The sequence below is a fragment of the Mobula hypostoma genome, chromosome 3, assembly GCF_963921235.1.
Source record: "Mobula hypostoma chromosome 3, sMobHyp1.1, whole genome shotgun sequence".
NCBI lineage: Eukaryota > Metazoa > Chordata > Chondrichthyes > Myliobatiformes > Myliobatidae > Mobula > Mobula hypostoma.
Window position 1 is genome coordinate 153050438 of NC_086099.1, and position 21916 is coordinate 153072353.

Sequence of the window (21916 nt, forward strand, 5' to 3'; positions counted from 1 at the left end):
GATTGGAGATCCATCCACCATGTGCATGCCACATCCCCCGCAATAGAGTCAACTGAAAACAAGTTAAAAAACGTACTGGATGATGCCACAGCAATGTTTAAGGATGACACTGGAAAACTTTAACATATCAAGAATAATAGTGTTAAATGAAAATGCCACACCCAAGCTTTACAAAGCCTGTCTGATTCCTTATACCATCTGTGATAAAAGTAACCATTGAACTAGATCGCATGGAGGCTGACATAATTCTTTCCAAGTTTGAATGAAGCCCTTGGTCAATACCAGTGGCTCCAGGAGCCAAGAAGAGTGGGTCTGTCAGGATCTGTGGTGATTTTAAGGTCACCATCAACCTAGTACTGAAAGTAGATCAATATCCTTTGCCCAGGATTGTGGATATCTTTGCAAAGCTTTTTGGAGGGAAACATTTCACCAAAGCTGAGGCCTACCAACAGATGGAGATGGAAGATGATTCCAAAGTATTTCTCACCATAAACACTCACAAAGGGATCTATTGCCATCATAGGCTTATTTTTGAAGAAGCATCTGCACCTGAACTCTGGCAGAAGGCTATGGATCAGGTGCTGCAAGGCTGCCCAGCCACTCAGTGCTACCTGGAAGACATCATTGTTACTGGTGAGGATGATGAAGAATGTCTCCAAAATCTCAAAGGAGCGCTAAAAAGATTAGAAGATTATGGGCTCAGAGCATGATACAAGAAGTGTGAATTCTTTAAACCAAGTATCACTTACTGTTGTCACACTACTGATGCACAAGGATTACACGTGTGCTGAGAAAATTCAAGCAGTGGCAGATTCCCTAAGGCCAAAGAACATGTCACAGTTGTGGTCCTTTTTAGGATTTGTGAAATACTATAACGGTTGCTGCCTAATCTGGGTACTGTGCTCCAATCCTTGGACAGATTACTACGGATTGGGAAGAAATGGCAAAGGGCAAAGCAGTGTGAGGTGGCTTTCCAAAAAGTCAAGGGAAAGTGTGATGTCAGACTCTGTACTCACACATTATTATCCAGTGAAGCCTACTTGTCTCACCTTATGGAATAGGTGCAGTCATGTTACATGTTATGAGTGAAGGAAGTGAACACCCCAGAGCTTTTGCACCACATTCCTATACCACTGCAGAGAAAAATTATGCACACATTGACAGAAAGACCTTGAATCTGGTTTGGGGTGCAAAATCTTTCAACCAATATTGTAAGAAAGAGAGTTTACCCATATTACTGATCGTCAACCACCAATGCCCATTTCCAATCCACAGAAGGGTGTTCCACTAACTTGAATGCAGAGACAGGCTCGATTTCTTGGAGGACACAATTACAAGATCAAATTCAAGAGGACAACTAATCATAGAAATGCTGATGTATTGTCCTGTTTACCCTCAGAAAGGGAAATAGCTGAAAAATTTACAAAAGAGGACACTCCTCTTGATGTATTCTCCCTAATGCCAATTGAAAATCTCCCAATTACAGCAGAGATAATCCAAAGGGAAACCAAGAAAAAAGTGTCTATCTACATGGCCACTCAAAATCTCTGGAATGTGCTGCAGAAATTTCAGTTCCATTTTTATCAGCGCCAGGATGAAATTGCCGTTAATAGAGGTTGCCTTATGTGGAGATTGTGAGTTGTTGTACCATCTAAGCTGAGAGCTAAAGTGCTGAAGGAGATACTTGCTGGTCATTGAGGCATGGTCAAAATGTAAGCGTTGGCTCGAAGCTTTGTCTGGTGGCCTGGGATAGATCAGCAGATCAAGCAGCTTGCCATGCACTCTTAATGATGCCAAAACACCCAGAAGATACCTCTCCATCCCCTGGAATGGCCTGAATTTCCCTGACACAGGATTCATGTGGAATTTGCTGAACTATTCAAGTGCACAAATTTCTTGATAGTGGTGGATGCGCTACAAAGTGGCCAGAAGTGTTCCCAACAACCTCCAGAACAGCCTCACATACTGTTGATGTGTTGAGAAACTTCTTCTCAAGGATTAGTGTTCCAGAGCACTCAGTCAGTGACAATGGACCACAGTTTATTGCGGAACAGTTTCAGTCATTCCTGAAAATGAATGGAATAAGACACATTACATCTGCACCGTACCACCCAGCTACAAATAGCTTGGCAGAAATGTTTATCCAGAGTCTAAATAAAGCAGTGTGAGCAACGTCAGACGAAAACACACTGTACTGAATCAGAAGCTTGTCAATTTCCTCCTTGCATATTGCAATGTAGCACACTTCACAACTTACAACTCACCACTATGCTGTTCCTGGGTCGTCAATTGTGCTCACACTTGTATCTCCTCAAACCTAATCTCACAAGGAGTATGAAGGACAAATAGCTGAGGCAAATTGAAGGCTCCTCAAACAAGGGGATTTGATGTTTCACTCCTGGACATGTAGTCCTGGCGAGGGACTACGGAAGTGATCAAAAGTGGGTACTTGGAAAGATTAAGGATGGAACTGGACCACTCTCCTTTACAGTGAGGATTATAACTGATACCATCTGGAGACAATACATTAATCAATTGAGGAGAGCAGAGTCAAATGTTAGAGAAGAAAGATGTCCAGAACTGCAGGAACCATTTCCTTCAGTCCCAGAATCAACTTCTACAAACACCACAAAGGAGACCCCAGACCTGAAGTTGTTTCACAGCCACAAGTCTCTCCTTGTCAGGAAAGACATCATCTCCCAAGAGTAAGAAACCCTCCAAAGTGATTAAATCTTTAGGCCTGAATGGGATAATTTAAAATTTACTATGCTGTGGATGTCAAGATAGTAATGTTTCTATTATAGACTGTATGCCATATAATTTAAAGAATTCTCACTTGTTACATCATGCTCTGAGCTCATAATCTTCTCATCCTTTTAACACTGTCCTGAGATTTGAGATGATCCTTGTTATCCTCACTGGTAACAGTGATGTCATCCAGGTAACACTGAGTGGCTGGGCAGCGTTGCAGTACCTGGTCCATTGCTTTCTGCCAGAGTGCAGGTGCAGATGCTACTTCAAAAACAAGCCTATCATAGCAATAAATCCCTTTGCCAGTGTTATAGACAATACATTCTATATTGAGTTGGAGTTTGTAGCTAAGTAGGGAGTATGTTGTGTATTAATATTTCAGTAATATTCAAGGAATATTGTAAATATACTGTTTGATTAAGCTTTCTTTGTTTACAAAATGCATTACAGGTTACATGTAAAGGTACGTGAATGACATGTCATCATACCACCACATCATAAATGCGCACCTTCCTAAAAAAAATGTACTCAAGTTACCCCCGGGCTCTTCTGCTACTCTTTCAATTAGCTTCTGGAGTTAGCAAACATAACAGATGGGGTCTTTGATTACATCTGTTATGTTTTACTGAAGCAATGAGAAAAGAGAGAGAGATTTGTTTCCACTCCAGTTTTATAGGTTCTCAATGGCTGATGATGCCAATGTGGGAACTGTGGACTCTTACACATAGGTGGCAACAGAAGCCTGACACAATGGAGGCTTCGCTTGTGGGATGGTGTGCTGCCTACACAGGGTTCTGTGTACTCCCCATGTTCTCATTGCCATCCCAAATGCTCCTCCTCCAATTTGGCAGGCCAGGTCATGAATCCCCAGCTTCAGTGGGGATGTTACATTTTATTAAAGGAGCTTTGAAAGTATATTTGAATGTTTTATGGTTCTCCTCTACTCTCTTCCGGTGAAATAGTCTGCTCCAGGAGGCTGATGTCAGGCATTATGCAGAATTATTGAATCTACTGGCATAAAAAAATCTGAAGACATATATTGTATGTTTGCTTCTTTTCTTTGGAAACAATAACTCAAAACCTTTGGGTAATGGCAACATAGGAAATAAAAGGGAATGCTTAGCATGTAAAATGACTATATAGTGTCAATGTTCATCTCTTCCACTGTCTGGTATCAGCATTCAAATAATTTAACATATTTTCCGACAGGGTGCTATCAACTGTTCAAAAACTACATATTACTGAAAACATGGGGGTATAGAACAGTGATGTGCTGTTCAAAGTTCTGAATTTCTTACAGAATTGGGTTCTGAAAATGATGCAAAAAAAAAGAAAGAAATGACCTGCTAATATCTATTCTTAATTCTTATCCAATAACTCTCTTGGAAAATCAGTCTCATATAACAGCACTATAACATATGACCACAAGATATAGGAGCAGAAATAGGACATTTGGCCCACAAAGTTTGCTTTGCCATTTCATTGAGGCTGATCCAATTTTCCAATCAGCCCCAATCTCCTGCCTTCTCCCTGTATCCCTTCATGCCTTGACCAATCAAGAATCCATCAACTTCTGCCTCCACAGCGGCCTGTGGCAAAGAATTCCACAGATTCACCATTCTCTGGCTTAAGAAATTCCTCTTCATCTCCGTTCTAAAAGGACGCCCCTCTATTCTGAGGCTGTGTTCTCTGGTCTTAGATTCTCCCACTACAGGAAACATCCTCTCCACATCCACTCTATCGAGGCCTTTCACAATTCAATAAATTTCAATGAGGTCACCCTTCATTCTTCTGAATTCAAGTGAATACAGGCCCAAAGCCATCAAGTGCTCTTCATATGACAAGCCATTCAACCCTGGAATCATTTTTGTGAACCTCCTTTGAATGGTCTTCAGTTTCAGCACATCCATTCTAAGATAAGGGGCCAAAAGCTTCTCAACAGTACTGCAACTAATGCCTCACCAGTGCTTTATAAAGTTTTAAAATTGCATTCTTGCTTAAATATTCTAGTCCTCTTGAAATGAATTCAATTGACTTTTTTTTTTACATCCTTCACATACGTGAGGAGTAAAAATGAATGCTAACGTTGCATTTGCCTTCCTCACTACAGACTCAACCTGCAAATTAACCTTTAGGGAATCCTGCACAAGGACTCCCAAGTCCTTTTGTGCCTCAGTCTCTTGTATTCTCTCTCCATTTAGAAAAAGGTCAACCCTTTCATTTTTTCTACCAAAGGAGAGAATTATACACTTCCCAACACTGTTTTCCATCTGCCATTTCTTTGCCCATTCTCCTAATCTGTCCAAGTCCTTCTGTAGCCTCTCTACTTCCTCAAAACTGCCTGTCCCTCCACCTATGTTCACATCATTTGCAAACTTCAAAACAAAGTCATCAATACCATCATCCAGATCACTGACATATAACATAAAAAGAATCGGTCCCAATACAGACCCCTGAGGAACACCACTCGTCACCAGCAGCCAACGAGAATAGGTTCCCTTTATTCCCACTCTATGCCTCCTGCCAATGAGCCACTGCTTTATCCATGCTAGAATCTTTCCTGTAATACCATGAGTTTGTAGCTTGTTAAACAGCCTCGTGCGTGGCACCTATCAAAGCCCAGCCGAAAACCCAAGTACACAACATCAGCTGATTCTCCTGTCTATCCTGCTGGTTACTTCTTCAAAAAATTCCAACAGATATGTCAGGCAAGATTTTCTGTTGTGGAAACCAAGCTGACTACAACCTATTTTATCATATGCCTCCAAGTACCCCAAGACCTCATCCTTAGTAATCTACTCCAACATCTTCCCAACCACTGCAGTCAGACTAACTGGCCTATAGCTTCATTTTTTCTGCCTCTCTCCCTCTTAAACAGTGAAGTAACAGTTGCAGTCTTCCAGAACCATTCCAGAATCTAGTGATTCTTAAAAGATCATTACTAATGCCTCCATAATCTCTTCAGCCACTTCTTTCAAGAACTCTGGGGTGTACACCATCTTGTCCAGGCGACTTATCTACCTTCAGACCTTTCAATTTCCCCCAGAACCTTCTCTCTAGTTACAGTAACTTCATCCACCATTTCATTGCCCCCCCTTACTACTTTTCCAGCATCGCTTTCCAGCTGTCTGATATCCATTCTCGCCTCTTTTGCACTTCATGTATCTGAGGAAAATTTTGGTATCACTTTAATATTAATCACCTAGTTTTCATATTCCATCTTTACCTTCTTAATGACTTTTTAGTTGCCTTCTGTTGGTTTTAAAAGTTTTCCAACAGCCTCTCCTCACTACACATTACATCTGCTTGTAAACCAGCTACCTCATCTTCAGCACTATTATCCGCTCTTCATATGATACTGCTATGGTATGTGTTGCAGTATCTGCATTACATATAATTTTTGAAAATCTTGTGATGTATTAGGAAAACCATGATTCTACTCACCCTTGAAGAAATTCACCTAAAACTGATGCTGTAATTAAGTAATTTCCAAATCAAACATTATCCAAATATTCAAGCAAAGGATTAAATTAGCCTATATTATGACATACAGATTATACATTAGTTACAAGAGGGAAGACTGGATAGATTGATTGCACTCAATTATAATACATGATAACATTCATCTTTTGCAAAATAAAACATGTTTATTTTCTAATGTTTACTAGTTCCATCTAAAGGTCATAAACTGAAATTTATTCATGTGTGTGCATGTCACTTGTTGGTTTAAAATTTTAGAACAAACTCAACAGCGATATCTTAAAAATAAATCTATGTACTAACAATCAAGGCAGGCCATTCATTTTCAACAAAGACCCCATTGATCAATTATAAGCCAGAGATTCTAGAAATGGAATCCATTATTAACGAGTTTTAAGGTGGTTTATGCATAGGTGACATATAGTAAAAGAATTCATGGGAACGGCTTAATATTTTCCCCATACAAATTCACAACTCCCTACATATCCAACAAGTTGTAAGAGGATCTGCACCATCAGCACTCATGTCCATATGTACTAAAGTGATTTATAGTGGGCTCAGTGCTGTAGCAGTATGGCAGGAGAAATCATCTAATTCTTTGTCAGCGTATCAAGAAAATTTCTATAACCGTCCACATTACAGAACAGATTTAAAAAAATGATACCTTGGACTAACCATTGGTTAAATTATTCAAAACCTGTTCTGCTAAGCATTTATGCTATTCTGGATCAAATTTGTTTGTTAAAGATAATCAAATGAATTGATTGAGAAAGCGAACAAGATTTATCATAAGAGGATACAGTTAGTCATTGAGTGATAGTAAGATACAATATCAAAACTAGCCGTTTGACCCACTGAAGCTGTGCTGTCAATCAAATACTTGTTTTTACAATAATAATCCCCTAACCAGTTTTATTATCTTCACATTCCCATAACTGTATTCCTCATCAGAATCTTCCACTTTCTACACACTGTTGTCAATTTAGCTACCAGCTCCCCACATTTTGGGAGAAAACTACCTTGACTACACTTTCCATGACAGCAGTACCCAGCAGAATGCAACAATGCAAATGGTTATGATGGATGCCTCCACTACATGACGTTCTACGAAGTGGAGGAGGCCACACACACTGACAAAAACACCTCAGCACTGGCCTGTAGCCCTAGAACTACTTTGAATTCAGTTTTTTTTCCAAAGCAGTTAAACTGGATTAAAAGAGAAAAAAACACAATAACTTTAGTTAAATACACAACACTGTAAATTAAATAAACACAAAAAAAATGAAACAAAAATGAAAAAAACTAAATATCAGTACCCCGTTCCAATAAATGAAGCTGCTGCTTATTCAGTAGTTGCAGCTGCCATAAAGCTGAGCAGCCATATGGTGAGCCCAGATGCAAAGTGGGAGGTCAGATACACCAGCATCTGATCTTACTGTGAAAGTCAAAGATGCACTAAGCAGCAGCAGGCGGAGGGAGGCAGTTCCACAAACACCACCCAGCCCAACATGAGTGAATATTTTATCTATAGTATACTTACATACATTAATTTATTCGATCACTTAATACTTCCAATGTCATAAATATAACCAGATGTAGTCCTCTACCTCTCATTTTACTCAGTTCATCATTTTATAAACCTAACAACTTGAAAATATAACAATCAGTTGCTACAGAAGAGCAAGAGTAAAACATTAGTAGGTAAGACAAGACAAGTTGAATATTTCCCCCCATGATGTCTGAATTTTATTTCACTATTTAGTTATCAATATCCTCAATTGCATTTTGAAATTAGTTATACCAATTGTAACTACTCATCCCAAAGACTTATCAAACCATAGTGTCACAAGAGTCATGCGATACAGAAACAAGCCGTTTGATTCACCCTGCCACACATTAACTTTCATGTTCAGATCTACTTACCAGCACTTAATCCAAAGCCTACTATGCCTAGGAAATTTAAGTGCTTAGTAATTTGCTTCCTTCATAATGTGAGAGTACCTGCTTCTACCATCTATTCAAGGAATGTGTTTTAGATTGCAATCACTCTTTTGATGAAAATACTCTTCCTCAGATCCCCCATGAACCTCATACCTCTCACCTTAAATCTATACCTTATGGGCTTACATAACCTCTGTAAGGGGGAAAAAGGGTTTTCCACTGCCTACTCCAGTTACGCCATTTATAATTTTGTACACCCCTATCAAGCCTTCTTTCTGCCTCCTCTGCTCAAAAAAAATCAATCCAGACCACCATCATTGCTGAAACATCCAATTCAGGCGATTTCCTGGTCCCAGCATATTGATGGAGTTACAAGGAAGGCACGACAGCAGCTATATTTCATTAGCACTTGAAGAGATTTGAATTGTCACCAAAGACACTGGCAGTTGTACTGAGGGGAGCATTGTAACTGGCTGCATCACCATCTGTTTGGGAGGGGGCACTGCACAGGATCAAAATAAGCTACAGTAAGTTTTGAACTCATTCAGCTCCTTCTTGGGCTCTAGCCTCCCCAGCATCCAGGCCACCTTCAAGGAGCAATGCCTCAAAAAGGCAGCATCCATTATTAAGGACCCCCATCATCCAGGAATGCCCTCTTCTTTTTTTGCTACCAACAGGGAGGAGGTGCAAGAGCCTGAAGGTACACACTCAATGATTCAGGAAGATATCTTCCCCCTCTGCCAGATTTCTGAATGAACATTGAACAGTATTTCACTAAAAATCTAGGCCTATCTACCTATTGACCACCCAGCCTGTTCTCTATTTTTAATTCAATATTTTTTTTATGTTGACACTTTCAAACCAGTTATGATACACGAAGTTTTGTAAATTTTCATGACAGATTGCTGACAGAAGATATGCTTTCTCCTGCCATAATGCTGCTGTCTTGACCTTATTATAAATCAAATTACTAGTTACTGAAATTAATGGTCTGTGTAAATTTTCTAAAAATACATGGGATAAACTGGAGAGAATGTTCTTTTTTGCATAACCCACGCAGGTACAGGAAACAGTTGGGTACCTAGTGTCCTTTTACTGCTTGCCAAATCAATGAGATTAAGATCCATTGGCTGGGCTGAGGGGTAGAGGTAATAAAAGACACTGCAGCACAAAGAGGCATTAGAAACACATGGGAAAGCAAATAACTTGTACATGAAGAATGACAACAAAACCACAACTCTCCCTCTAAGCAACACACTCAAAATGCTGGTGGAACACAGCCGGCCAGGCAGCATCTATAGGAAGAGGTACAGTCGACGTTTCCAGCCGAGACCCTTCGTGAAACGCTTCCACTCGTAAGTTCAGAAGAACATGATTATATCTCATTGAAATATACAAAATTCACATAGGGCTTCAGGATGGAATTAACACTTCATTTGGTTGGGATGTCTAGAACCGAGAGTTAAAACAAAGAGGCTGGCCATTCAGGACAGAGATAAGAAATTTCTTAACCCAGAGAATAACGAATCTTTGTTTGAATATGTTAAAGAAAAGAGATAGGAAATCAAAAGATATGGAATTTATGCAAAAAGTGCTATTCAGATAATAGATGAGCCATGTTTCTAATTTACGGTTGAGCAGACACAAGGATCTGGCTTCTGCTTCTACAGTGCCATGCAAAAGTTTGGGCACCCTGGTCAAAATTTCTGTTACTGTGAATAGAAACATAGAAACATAGAAAATAGGTGCAGGAGTAGGCCATTCGGCCCTTCGAGCCTGCACCACCATTTATTATGATCGTGGCTGATCATCCAACTCAGAACCCCGCCCCAGCCTTCCCTCCATACCCCCTGATCCCCGTAGCCACAAGGGCCATATCTAACTCCCTCTTAAATATAGCCAATGAACTGGCCTCAACTGTTTCCTGTGCAGAGAATTCCACAGATTCACCACTCTCTGTGTGAAGAAGTTTTTCCTAATCTCGGTCCTAAAAGGCTTCCCCTTTATCCTCAAACTGTGACCCCTTGTTCTGGACTTCCCCAACATCGGGAACGATCTTCCTGCATCCAGCCTGTCCAATCCCTTTAGGATTTTATACGTTTCAATCAGATCCCCCCTCAATCTTCTAAGTTCCAACGAGTACAAGCCCAGTTCATCCAGTCTTTCTTCATATGAAAGTCCTGCCATCCCACAAATCAATCTGGTGAACCTTCTTTGTACTCCCTCTATGGCAAGGATGTCTTTCCTCAGATTAGGGGACCAAAACTGCACACAATACTCCAGGTGTGGTCTCACCAAGGCCTTGTACAACTGCAGTAGTACCTCCCTGCTCCTGTACTCGAATCCTCTCGCTACAAATGCCAGCATACCATTCGCCTTTTTCACTGCCTGCTGTACCTGCATGCCCACTTTCAATGACTGGTGTATAATGACACCCAGGTCTCGTTGCACCTCCCCTTTTCCTAATCGGCCACCATTCAGATAATCTGTTTTCCTATTTTTGCCACCAAAGTGGATAACTTCACATTTATCCACATTAAGTTGCATCTGCCATGAATTTGCCCACTCACCCAACCTATCCAAGTCACTCTGCATCCTCTTAGCATCCTCCTCACAGCTAACACCGCCACCCAGCTTCGTGTCATCCGCAAACTTGGAGATGCTGCATTTAATTCCCTCATCCAAGTCATTAATATATATTGTAAACAACTGGGGTCCCAGCACTGAACCTTGCAGTACCCCACTAGTCACCGCCTGCCATTCTGAAAAGGTCCCGTTTATTCCCACTCTTTGCTTCCTGTCTGCTAACCAATTCTCCATCCACATCAATACCTTACCCCCAATACCGTGTGCTTTAAGTTTGTACACTAATCTCCTGTGTGGGACCTTGTCAAAAGCCTTTTGAAAATCCAAATATACCACATCCACTGGTTCTCCCTAACCACTCTACTAGTTACATCCTCAAAAAATTCTATGATATTCGTCAGACATGATTTTCCTTTCACAAATCCATGCTGACTTTGTCCGATGATTTCACCGCTTTCCAAATGTGCTGTTATCACATCTTTCATAACTGACTCCAGCAGTTTCCCCACCACCGACGTTAGGCTAACGGGTCTATAATTCCCCGGTTTCTCTCTCCCTCCTTTTTTAAAAAGTGGGGTTACATTAGCCACCCTCCAATCCTCAGGAACTAGTCCAGAATCTAACGAGTTTTGAAAAATTATCACTAATGCATCCACTATTTCTTGGGCTACTTCCTTAAACACTCTAGGATGCAGACCATCTGGCCCTGGGGATTTATCTGCCTTCAATCCCTTCAATTTACCTAACACCACTTCCCTACTAACATGTATTTCGCTCAGTTCCTCCATCTCACTGGACCCTCTGTCCCCTACTATTTCTGGAAGATTATTTATGTCCTCCTTAGTGAAGACAGAACCAAAGTAATTATTCAATTGGTCTGCCATGTCCTTGCTCCCCATAATCAATTCACATGTTTCTGTCTGTAGGGGACCTACATTTGTCTTTACCAGTCTTTTCCTTTTTACATAACTATAAAAGCTTTTACAGTCAGTTTTTATGTTCCCTGCCAGTTTTCTCTCATAATCTTTTTTCCCCTTCCTAATTAAGCCCTTTGTCCTCCTCTGCTGAACTCTGAATTTCTCCCAGTCCTCAGGTGAGCCACTTTCTCTGGCTAATTTGTATGCTTCTTCTTTGGAATTAATACTATCCCTAATTTCTATTGTCAGCCATGGGTGCACTACCTTCCTTGATTTATTCTTTTGCCAAACTGGGATGAACAATTGTTGTAGTTCATCCATGCAACCTTTAAATGCTTGCCATTGCATATCCAAGCGAGTAAAACAAGACCTGATTTCCAAAAGGCATAAAGTTAAAGATGACACATTTCTTTAATATTTTAAGCAAGATTACGTTTTTATTTCCACCTTTTACTGTTTCAAAATAACAAAACAGGAAAAAGGCCCGAAGCAAAAGTTTGGGCACCATGCATGGTCAGTACTTAGTAACACTCCCTTTGGCAAGTATCACAGCTTGTAAACGTTTTTTGTAGCCAGCTAAGCGTCTTTCAATTCTTGTTTGAGGGATTTTCGCCCATTCTTCCTTGCAAAAGGCTTCTAGTTCCACAGATTTTCGATAATGTTTAGGTCCAGGGACTGTGAGGGCCATGGCAAAACCTTCAGCTTGCACCTCTTGAGGTAGTCCATTGTGGATTTTGAGCTGTGTTTAGGCTCATTATCCTGTTGTAGAAACCATCCTCTTTTCAGCTTCAGCTTTTTTTTTATACAGACAGTGTGATGTTTACTTCCAGAATTTGCTGGTATTTAATTGAATTCATTCTTCCCTCTACCAGTGAAATGGTTCCCATGCCACTGGCTGCAATACAAGCCCAAAGCATGATCGATCCACCTCCGTGCTTAACAGTTAGGAAGGTGTTCTTCTCATGAAATTCTGCACCCTTTTTTCTCCAAACATACCTTTGATCATTGCGGCCAAAAAGTTCTATTTTAACTTCATCATTCTACAGGACTTGTTTCCAAAATGCAACAAGTTTGTTTATATGTTCCTTTGCAAACTTCTGACACTGAATTTTGTGGTGAGGACGCAGGAAAGGTTTTCTTCTGATGACTTTTCCATGAAGGTCATATTTGTGCAGGTGTCGCGGCACAGTAGAACAGTGCACCACCACTCCAGAGTCTGCTAAATCTTCCTGAAGGTCTTTTGCAGTCAAATGGGGGTTTTGATTTGCCTTTCTAGCAATCCAACCAGCAGTTCTCTCGGAAAGTTTTCTTGGTCTTCCAGGCCTCATCTTGACCTCCACCATTTCTGTTAACTGCCATTTCTTAATTACATTACAAACTGAGGAAATTGCTAACTGAAAAAGCTTTGCTATTTTCTTATAGCTTTCTCCTGCTTTGTGGGCATCATTTATTTTAATTTTCAGAGTGCTAGGCAGCTGCTTAGAGGAGCCCATGGCTGCTGATTGTTAGGACAAGGTTTGAGGAGTCAGGGTATTTATAAAGCTTTGAAATTTGCATCACCTAGCCTTTCCTAACGATGATTGTGAACAAGTCATAGCCCTAACAAGCTAATGAAGGTCTGTGACCTTGGTAAAAGTTATCTGAGAGATCAAATCTCTTGGGGTGCCTAAACTTTTGCATGGGGCTCCTTTCCTTTTCTTCACTCTAAAATTGTACAAAACAAAAATAACACACTAATCTTGCTTAAAATGTTGAAAAGAATGTTTCATCTTTAACTTTATGACTTTGAGATCTGTTCATCTTCTACCCACTTAACTATTCAACAGCAACAGAAATTTTGACCGGGGTGCCCAAACTTTTGCATGCCACTGTACTTCTTATATTGGCATTAATCTCCTTACAAAAAATACCCAGAGGATGAAATCAATGTTTGAGGCAAAAATAGATGCAGTATGTTTTGCATTGTTGCAGGACTTTTTAAGAGTCTGTTTCCCCTCTATATCACTGAAGCTATTTTGCAATATGTGGAAATCAATAATTCTAATTGATAGTCACATTCTTGAAAAAATGAACTCTTTATTTAAAAAAATGAGACTGCATTTTCTCCAGAAATAACTGTGCTTCTGATTTCTGTGCTCTCGTCCCATGAGTTCAAAAGCGATGACATTTTAAACCACATAGAAAGCTCAATTGTAGTTAGATTATAAAAGGAAATTAATGAAAAATGATTCTCCAATAGATTTCTGCTAGGTCTTTATTGGTTATAACAAAGTGGTTTAATGGATTACTTCAGAAATCAGTAAAACACTGTGTCAGACTGAAGTCAGATATAGGCCCAGCAGTGCATGGCAATTCAACTGTTTTTATCGTTAATTTCTTTTTGCAGGTCAGTTCACATGTGGTCACATTATTAAATTTAGCTTCACTGCCTGTCACAATCAGATTTCATTTTAGAACATTAAGTCCGGTATCTGAAAATGGACCTGCAGACGTTTTTGATACAACGCAACATAGAAGTAATTTAAGAGCAAGATGTATGACTGCTTTCACCGATTGCTTCTAATAATTGGATGTTTCAAAATATGGTTCTGAAAAATTTGCAGAATTATTTATAATATTAAAATATGCACACTTGTATAGCCTTGACCACATTGGTTTCATTTCCCTGTTGAAATACGAGCCAAATTTAATCCATTCAAGGACATTCTGTTTTAACTGTCTGCTTCCATTTAAAGACAACAATCTCTGTTCTGGAAACATAGTGTTTGACCACTTCCCTTTCTAACTTTTATCCTTAATATTTCTTTTTAGGAACTGCTGACAGCTATTTCCCTTAAATTTGAAATGTTAGCTTACCTCTTTCACTAGCGTCATCTACCAGGATAATCTCCTCCAATAAATGCCTTGGCGACCTTATTATCACGCTGTGCACAGTGCGTAACAAAGTACTCCACGCTTCATTGTGGAAAACAATCACCACACTGGTTTTTGGCAGGTCATCAGGATATACTTTGGTTTTACACCTAAAGGAAACAGAAACATTACAGGATAATGTGCATAAAGTGATTTTTTAAAAAATACATTTCATCTTCCACACAACCTTTGCTATATACTTTAGTTTTTGATAAAAGGTGAATTGCAGAGTTTTATATAAGAAAAATGCAAGTTCATCATCAGGTGCACAGAAAGTATTGATGATTTTGTTACAAATTTTTTGAGATGAACCGATATAAAAGACCAATAAAGATGAAAGAAATGCAATGTCTTCTGCCACTAGAAAACATACTCATTACACAAACATCCATTGCATTTTTGCAGAATATAATTTTTATTGTGCAGTCTATCTGAAGACAATCAGGTTTTAAAACGTAATGAAACAACAGAACATGGTACTGAAAGGTACAATTACTGTAGACAAAGGCTTGCAACAATTTCCTGACTGTGGATTACCTACGTTCTTAATAAATAAAAGTTCTCCGTCAAAGAAAAAAAATATTCATTTCTCCATCTACCTCATCACATCAATAGTGTAAGTAAAACTAGTCAGGGTACATTGATCATCTTATAGATGTCAATTTAATTACAAAGAAAGAATGGAAAAAGAAAATTGTTCAACTCAATCAATTTAATTCTATGACCACGATACCATCTACCTTGAACACTGATTCTATTTAATCCACAAAAGCTCTGAGTGAAGGTTCTTCCCTGACCTACCTACACAGCTTACATTTCACTTTATTGTTACTGAATCAAATATCTTGACTTTTAGAATTTTTCTAGCTTTCAGTGAATCAGGAAACACCCAAAGCCAGGAGATTTGTTAGCCAAGTTTAGAAAGTACCAAAAAAGAATAATAATGCAGAGAAAATCCATGAATGAAATCTCCCTGGCATTATCTGCAGTTATGTGTGATGCCTCAAACCATATGTCGTCTAACAACACTGAAGGTTTTATTTGGATAGTGTGTTAGGTTTACCGTAAGTGAAGAGAATAATGTTCATGTTACCTTGCCAAATAAGAACATATGGCTGCAATATCATGACCTCAGTTTTACAGTGCATTACAAGTTCCTAGTACACTGACACGAGTTATGCCAGATTCTGTTTGTTATCTTTTTACTCTTGAAGCACACCCTTTATTTCTAGAGTTCCTCCTCTTGGCATGGTCACTCAGAGAAGAGTTAAGTTCTCCAAGAAGCTCAGTCATTCAGAATACAGGAAATAATGACAAACTAAGACAGACATTGCACAATTGTAGCCCTGGACTACAAGTGGAGAATCTCTGTTTAGAGTTGTTCATGTAATTTTTTACTAGACTGCAATATGACGACTTTCAAGGCAGTGACTAAGCTGGAGCTGATGCATGTACCGGGTTCAGAAGCCAGGGGAGGAAGTAATAGCTCTTACTCACCAAAACCCAGCCATTGAGGCAGTGGCAGACCCAAAAGATATTTGGATAAGTGGATTCCCTCAGAACTCAAACATTGCTAATGTCACTCTACTTTTTAAGGTGGTAGAGAGGCAAAAGACAGGGAAATACAAGACAGTTAGCTTGACTTCAGCGGTTGGCAAGATGTTGGAGTCCATTATTAAGGATGAGGTTTCAGTGTACTTGGAGGCATGCGATTAAACAGGTCAAAGTCTGCATGGTTTTATCAAGGGGAAATCTTGCCGGACAAATTCTATTGGAATTCTTTGAGGAAATAACAGGCAGGATAGACAAGGGAGAGTCAGTGGATGTTTATTTAGATTTTCAGAAGGCCTTTGGCAAGATGCTGCTATGCAAGATAACAGCTATGGTATTACAGGAAAGATATTAGAATAGATAGAAGATTAGCTAACTGACAGGGGGGAAAGTGTGGGAATAAAAGGGGTCTTTACTAGCTGGCTGCTGGTGACTAGTGGTGTTCCACAGGGACGGTGTTGGGTCCACAACTTTCCACGTTATATACGAAAGACCTATTTGACAGAACTGACTGCTTTATGGCCAAGTTTGCAGATAATACAAAGGTAGGTGGAGGGGCGGGCAATGTTGAGGAAGTAGGAAGTCTGCAGAAGGGATTGGTTGGATTAAGAAAATGCATATATAAGTGGCAGATGGAATACAGTGTAGGGAAGTGTATGGTTATACACTTTGGGAGAAGGAATAAAGGCATGGACTGCTTTCAAAATGTGGAGTGAATTCAGAAATCAAAGATGCAAAGAGACTTGGGAGTGCAGTGCTTGTGTAGCATTCCCTAAAGGTTAACTTCCAGGTTCAGCCTGTGGTAAGGAAGGCAAATGTGATGTTGGCATTCATTTCAAGAGGACTAGAATATAAAAGCAAAGATTTAATGCTGAGGCTTTATAAAGCACCGGTAAGACCGCATTTGGAGTATTGTGAACAGTTTTTGGTCCTTTAATGAAGGAAGGATATGCTGGCATTGGACAAGGTCCAGAGGTTCACAAGAATAATCTCAAGAATGGAAAAAAAAGGTTAATGTATGAGGAGCATTTAATGACTCTGATCTCATACTCACTGTAATTTAGAAGAATGAGGAGGAGGATCTAATTGAAACTTGTTGATACTGAAAGACCTAGAGAGTGTGGAGGTGTAGAGGATGTTTCCAATAGTGAGACAGTCCAGGACTAGAGGGGACAGCCTCAGAGTAGAAGGATATCTCTTTAGAATAAAGATGAGGAGGAATTTCTTTAGTCAGAGGATGGACAATCTGTGAAATTCAGTGCCATAGATGGCTATAGAGGCCAAGTCATTGGGTATACTTAAAACAGAGGTTCATAGGATATTGATTAGTAACGATATCAAAGATTATTGGCGAAGGCAGGAAAATGGGTTTGAAAGAAGAAAAAAAGACAACCATAATAGAATGGCAGAGCAGACTCTATGAGCCAAATAACCTAATTCTTTCCCTATGTCATATTGCCTCATGCAGGCCTCTAAGACATCTGATGCTGACTTTGAGAAGATTTCTTTTATTCTCAGCTATGGCTCAACACTGAGGGAGTAAAAGCTCTTTTGGTTCACAAAGATCGCTGGGCTCTGAGGGAGAGACTTAAATATCAGCCAAATGCAGTGCATCACTGTCTGGGCATTCAGGAAACTAGTACGCTGTTAAATCCACCCACTTGATTAGCCTCCCTCTTCACTAAGGAGAAGAGACAGTTCAATTTACTAGAGTATTAAGCAACTGCATGACAGTAGAAAATCTCTGTGATCACTAGGGACTGTTCCCATAATGTGTCATCACCCTCCAAAAAATTCTACAGTAGATTATAGAAGACTGAACTTTCAAAGTGAATGGGTCTTTAAGTAGATAGCAGAGAGAGAGCAATGTTACAGAAAGCAACCCAACAATTCAGTGTTCTGAATCAATATCAGTTAATTTCGACTGGCAATTCTTGAAATGGTGCTGCATGTGAATTTCCATCATTGGGTGCATGTCCAACATCAAAAACATGTTATTGGCACATGTACATATTGCAACTCAATATGCTTGGCTGAGTTTCAAGCATAATGCAACATGGCCTAAAAATGGTCAAAAATACTTTCTACTCCGGTTAAAATCAATTTTCATCTTTCTGTTACTGAACAGAAAAAGCAATGGATATATTTTATGTTGTAACATTTCAGACTTGTTCTTCCAAATTAATATTGATAAAAGGTATATCAGAATACAATGTCTATTTTAGTCATGTTGAGATCCTCCTCTACCTAGCAATTAATAATATTAACTTGCATGAGATTAATGACACCATGATCCTCCTCCAGTTACTAAAACAGTAATATGGTCACACAGTGGAAAAATACAAATTAAAGTTGTTGTCAAATAGAATGTACTCACAAGAAATAAGCATTTAAATATCCCAAGTCATTATAAAGAGACTCAAAACTGAATATTACTTTAGTATAACTTGAATTCATTTAAGTGACTATTTCTGTGTCAAAACTTATATAAAAAAATAAAAACATGTTTTGAATACACATATCAAAGTATCATATTCGTCCAGCATTCATTTTATGCACAGTAAATCTTTCTTGACTGAATTGCATAAAAAGTGCTCCAACTAATAAATGATGTCCCTAAAATCATGATGGGGCATTTTTCATAATCCAAGGATGTAGCCTAGAAAGTAATTTGATGTGTAGTCATTCTTATGTAGCAAATGCAGCAGTTAAAGTTTGTAGGTTGATGGCTAATATACTGGCTACTACACAGGTATTAAGTCCTCTGCTCTTCTTTGATACAGAATCTTCCTAGTCAATCTGACAGCAGAAAGGACCTTGGATGATACACAAGAAACACATTTGAAGCAGGATTAGGCTACTCACCCCTCAAATGTATTGTGCTATTTAATATGATTATTATTTATCCAAATGAGACCTCAACTCCACAGTTCATCCACCTGTGGTAACTTCTGACAATACATCATTCCCTCAGTACAGCACTAGACTGTCAGCCTACACTTTTAAGCTCAATCCTCTAGTGTAGAAAGAGACCATAGTTCCCAACTTCAAGGTCAGAGTGGTCCTTGGTAAACTGTAACTGATATCCTGCTCTCATATAAAACATATACAATGCCTTTCCACTTGGCAGGTGCAGTAGAAATTGAAGTCGTTGCTTCTATCACATGCATTAAATGGGACAATTTTCCCAAATGCGTTCACATGTGAATCATTCTTCTAAAATTGTACATGGTGAAATTTAAAAGTGACCATTATTCAGCTACAGGCATGGAAGCTTGTAGGCAAGTTCCAGTTAACAGAAGAGAATTATAAGGATACATCAGTCTACGTTTCTAATTTTCCTTAAAACCAGCAATAAAAATAGCATAGAAAAATAAAGCTTGCGTTATATAGTTATCCATATGCTCTGGATACTCAAAAGCTCTTTACAATCAACAGATTACTTCTGTATTGCTAACCCATTTGCTCTTTAATAATGATGAGCACTGTTGACTTCCATTATTCTTAATACAAAATCTGCACTATTTGGTACTTCCAGTTGAGGAAGTAATATCAATATTGGCAAACTCACTCCTTTCACAGAAACTTTATATCCATTCAAGCAGGTAAATGCTGTTTTATGGCCCATTTGAAGCTTAAGAGCTTAAACTTTTTTTATATAGAAGTGCTGCATTGAGCAGCCGTTAGCAAGATGAGTGCTAAGGTGTCGGAAAAGCCTGAAAGAGTAAGGGTGTTGCACTTTGCGTAAAATTAGACATAATTAAGCGTTTCGATCGTGGTGAACGAAGCAAGGACAAAGTGAGTTTGGCTTGTGGAAGCTGACGAAGATGATGTTGAAGAGGTTTTGGCATCCCATGACCAAGAACTGATAGATGAAGAGCTGATGCACTTGGAAGAAGAAAGGATAACAATTGAAACTGAATGCAGTAGCAAACTGAACGTGAAGCAACTGCGTGAGATTTTCGCTGCAATGATAAAGTACGACTTTAATTTTGAAAGGGTACGTAGGTTTAGGGGATATTTACAGGATGGTTTGAGTGCTTACAAACAACTGTATGATAGAAAAATGCGCGAGGCTCAGCAGTCAAGCAAGCCTTCCACATTAGCCACAACAAACGATGAACCTCGACCTTCGACATCATAGGAGAAGATGAGCTGCCTGCCCTGATCGATGATGAGATGACACCCCCATGTCCCACCACCCCAACACCTGGGCCCCGGAGCAGTGCTGCCAGGATAATCAAGGACACGACCCACCCAGCCAACACACTTTTCGTCCCTCTTCCCTCCGGGAGAAGGCTCATGAGCTTGAAGACTCGTATGGCCAGATTTGGGAACAGCTTCTTTCCAACTGTGATAAGACTGCTGAACGGATCCTGACCTGGATCTGGGCCGTACCCTCCAAATATCTGGACTTACCTCTCTGTTTTTTTTTGCACTACCTCACTTCCCTTTTCTATTTATGATTTATAATTTAAATTTTTAATATTTACAATCGATTAAAAATTACTCCAGGGAGCGCGAAGTACAGAATCAAATATCGCTGTGATGATTGTACGTTCTAGTATCAATTGCTTAGCAACAATAAAGTATAAAGTAACCCATAGTCCTCTATTTTTCTGAGCTCCATATACCTGTCCAGGAGACTCTTAAAAGACCCTATCGTATCTGTCTGCACCACCATCGCCAGCAGCCCATTCCACGCACTCACCATTCTGCGAAAAAACTTACCCCTGACATCACCTTTGTACCTACTTCCAAGCACCTTAAAACTGTGCTGCCTTGTGTTAGCCATTTCAGCCCTGGGAAAAAGCCTCTGACTCTCCACACAAGCAATGCCCCATATCATCTTATACACCTCTAAAATAGAAAGAACATCAGTTTTTGGGAAAAAATCCTCTACATTTTCTGCTAACTGAAACCATTCAGGATAACAAAAGCCCTGGTGCGAAATGTTTAAACTGTAAAACTTGTTTCTTTTAGTACCAATTACTTCATTAGTCTTCTAACATTTGAAATAACTCTGGATCAAAACATTGTGTACCAAAAATGCATGCCAAACATGTACCCAAGTTGTCTTCAGATTTGACACAATAAAACCTCTAAATATTTTGACTGAATCATAATCTGGTAAACTAAATTTAATTTTTCATCAGTTATTCCAAATTGACTGCATTGTTCTTATTCCTGAATTTCTTTTCTTCGCAGTATTTCTGTCCAAGTGGAAATGGATATTACTTCTTCAAGTACTTACAAATTTTGTACAAATAAAAGCTTTGCAAAAGTAGAAACATCAATTGTTTCTCTCATACAAACGGCCTCAGCTTTGGCCTTTTCCTTCGGTCTGGTCACCAAAGCAGACTAGCAAGTCATACCATTGTAACCTGTTTAATTCCTAATGGAGTTACTGAAAAAAAGTGGAGAGCCAGTTTGAAGACTTGCTACAAAAACACTTGCATTCTGCTCTCACCAAAACTTTAGTCAATCATATTATATCTCAACAATTGCCTAAGTGAATTCAATATTCATCACCAAGAAGGGTGTGATAGGCCCACTAATAACAGATCTAGCCTGACAGACAGGGTCCACTGCAGTCAGTGAAAGAAGCAACAGAACATTGTAGCATAGCCGTTAGTGCAATGCTATTACAGCTCAGGGCAGAGTTTGGAGTTCAATTCCAACATCATCTGGAAAGAGTTTGTATGTCCTTACTGTGAAAACGTGGGTTTCATCCAGGTGCTCTGGTTTCTTCCCACAGTTCAAAGACATAGCATTTA

At 39.3% G+C, this 21916-nt stretch overlaps 1 protein-coding gene across 3 annotated transcripts in view; it reads right to left on the reverse strand.

The window, feature by feature from the left end:
* Positions 1-21916, reverse strand: part of galnt1 (UDP-N-acetyl-alpha-D-galactosamine:polypeptide N-acetylgalactosaminyltransferase 1) — a 161203-nt gene that overhangs the window by 53401 nt on the left and 85886 nt on the right. For all 3 annotated transcript variants that reach the window (XM_063043908.1, XM_063043907.1, XM_063043906.1), the window contains exon 4: positions 14532-14698. In XM_063043908.1, the coding sequence (XP_062899978.1) occupies positions 14532-14698 (167 nt within the window). The remainder of the gene's footprint in view (positions 1-14531; positions 14699-21916) is intronic.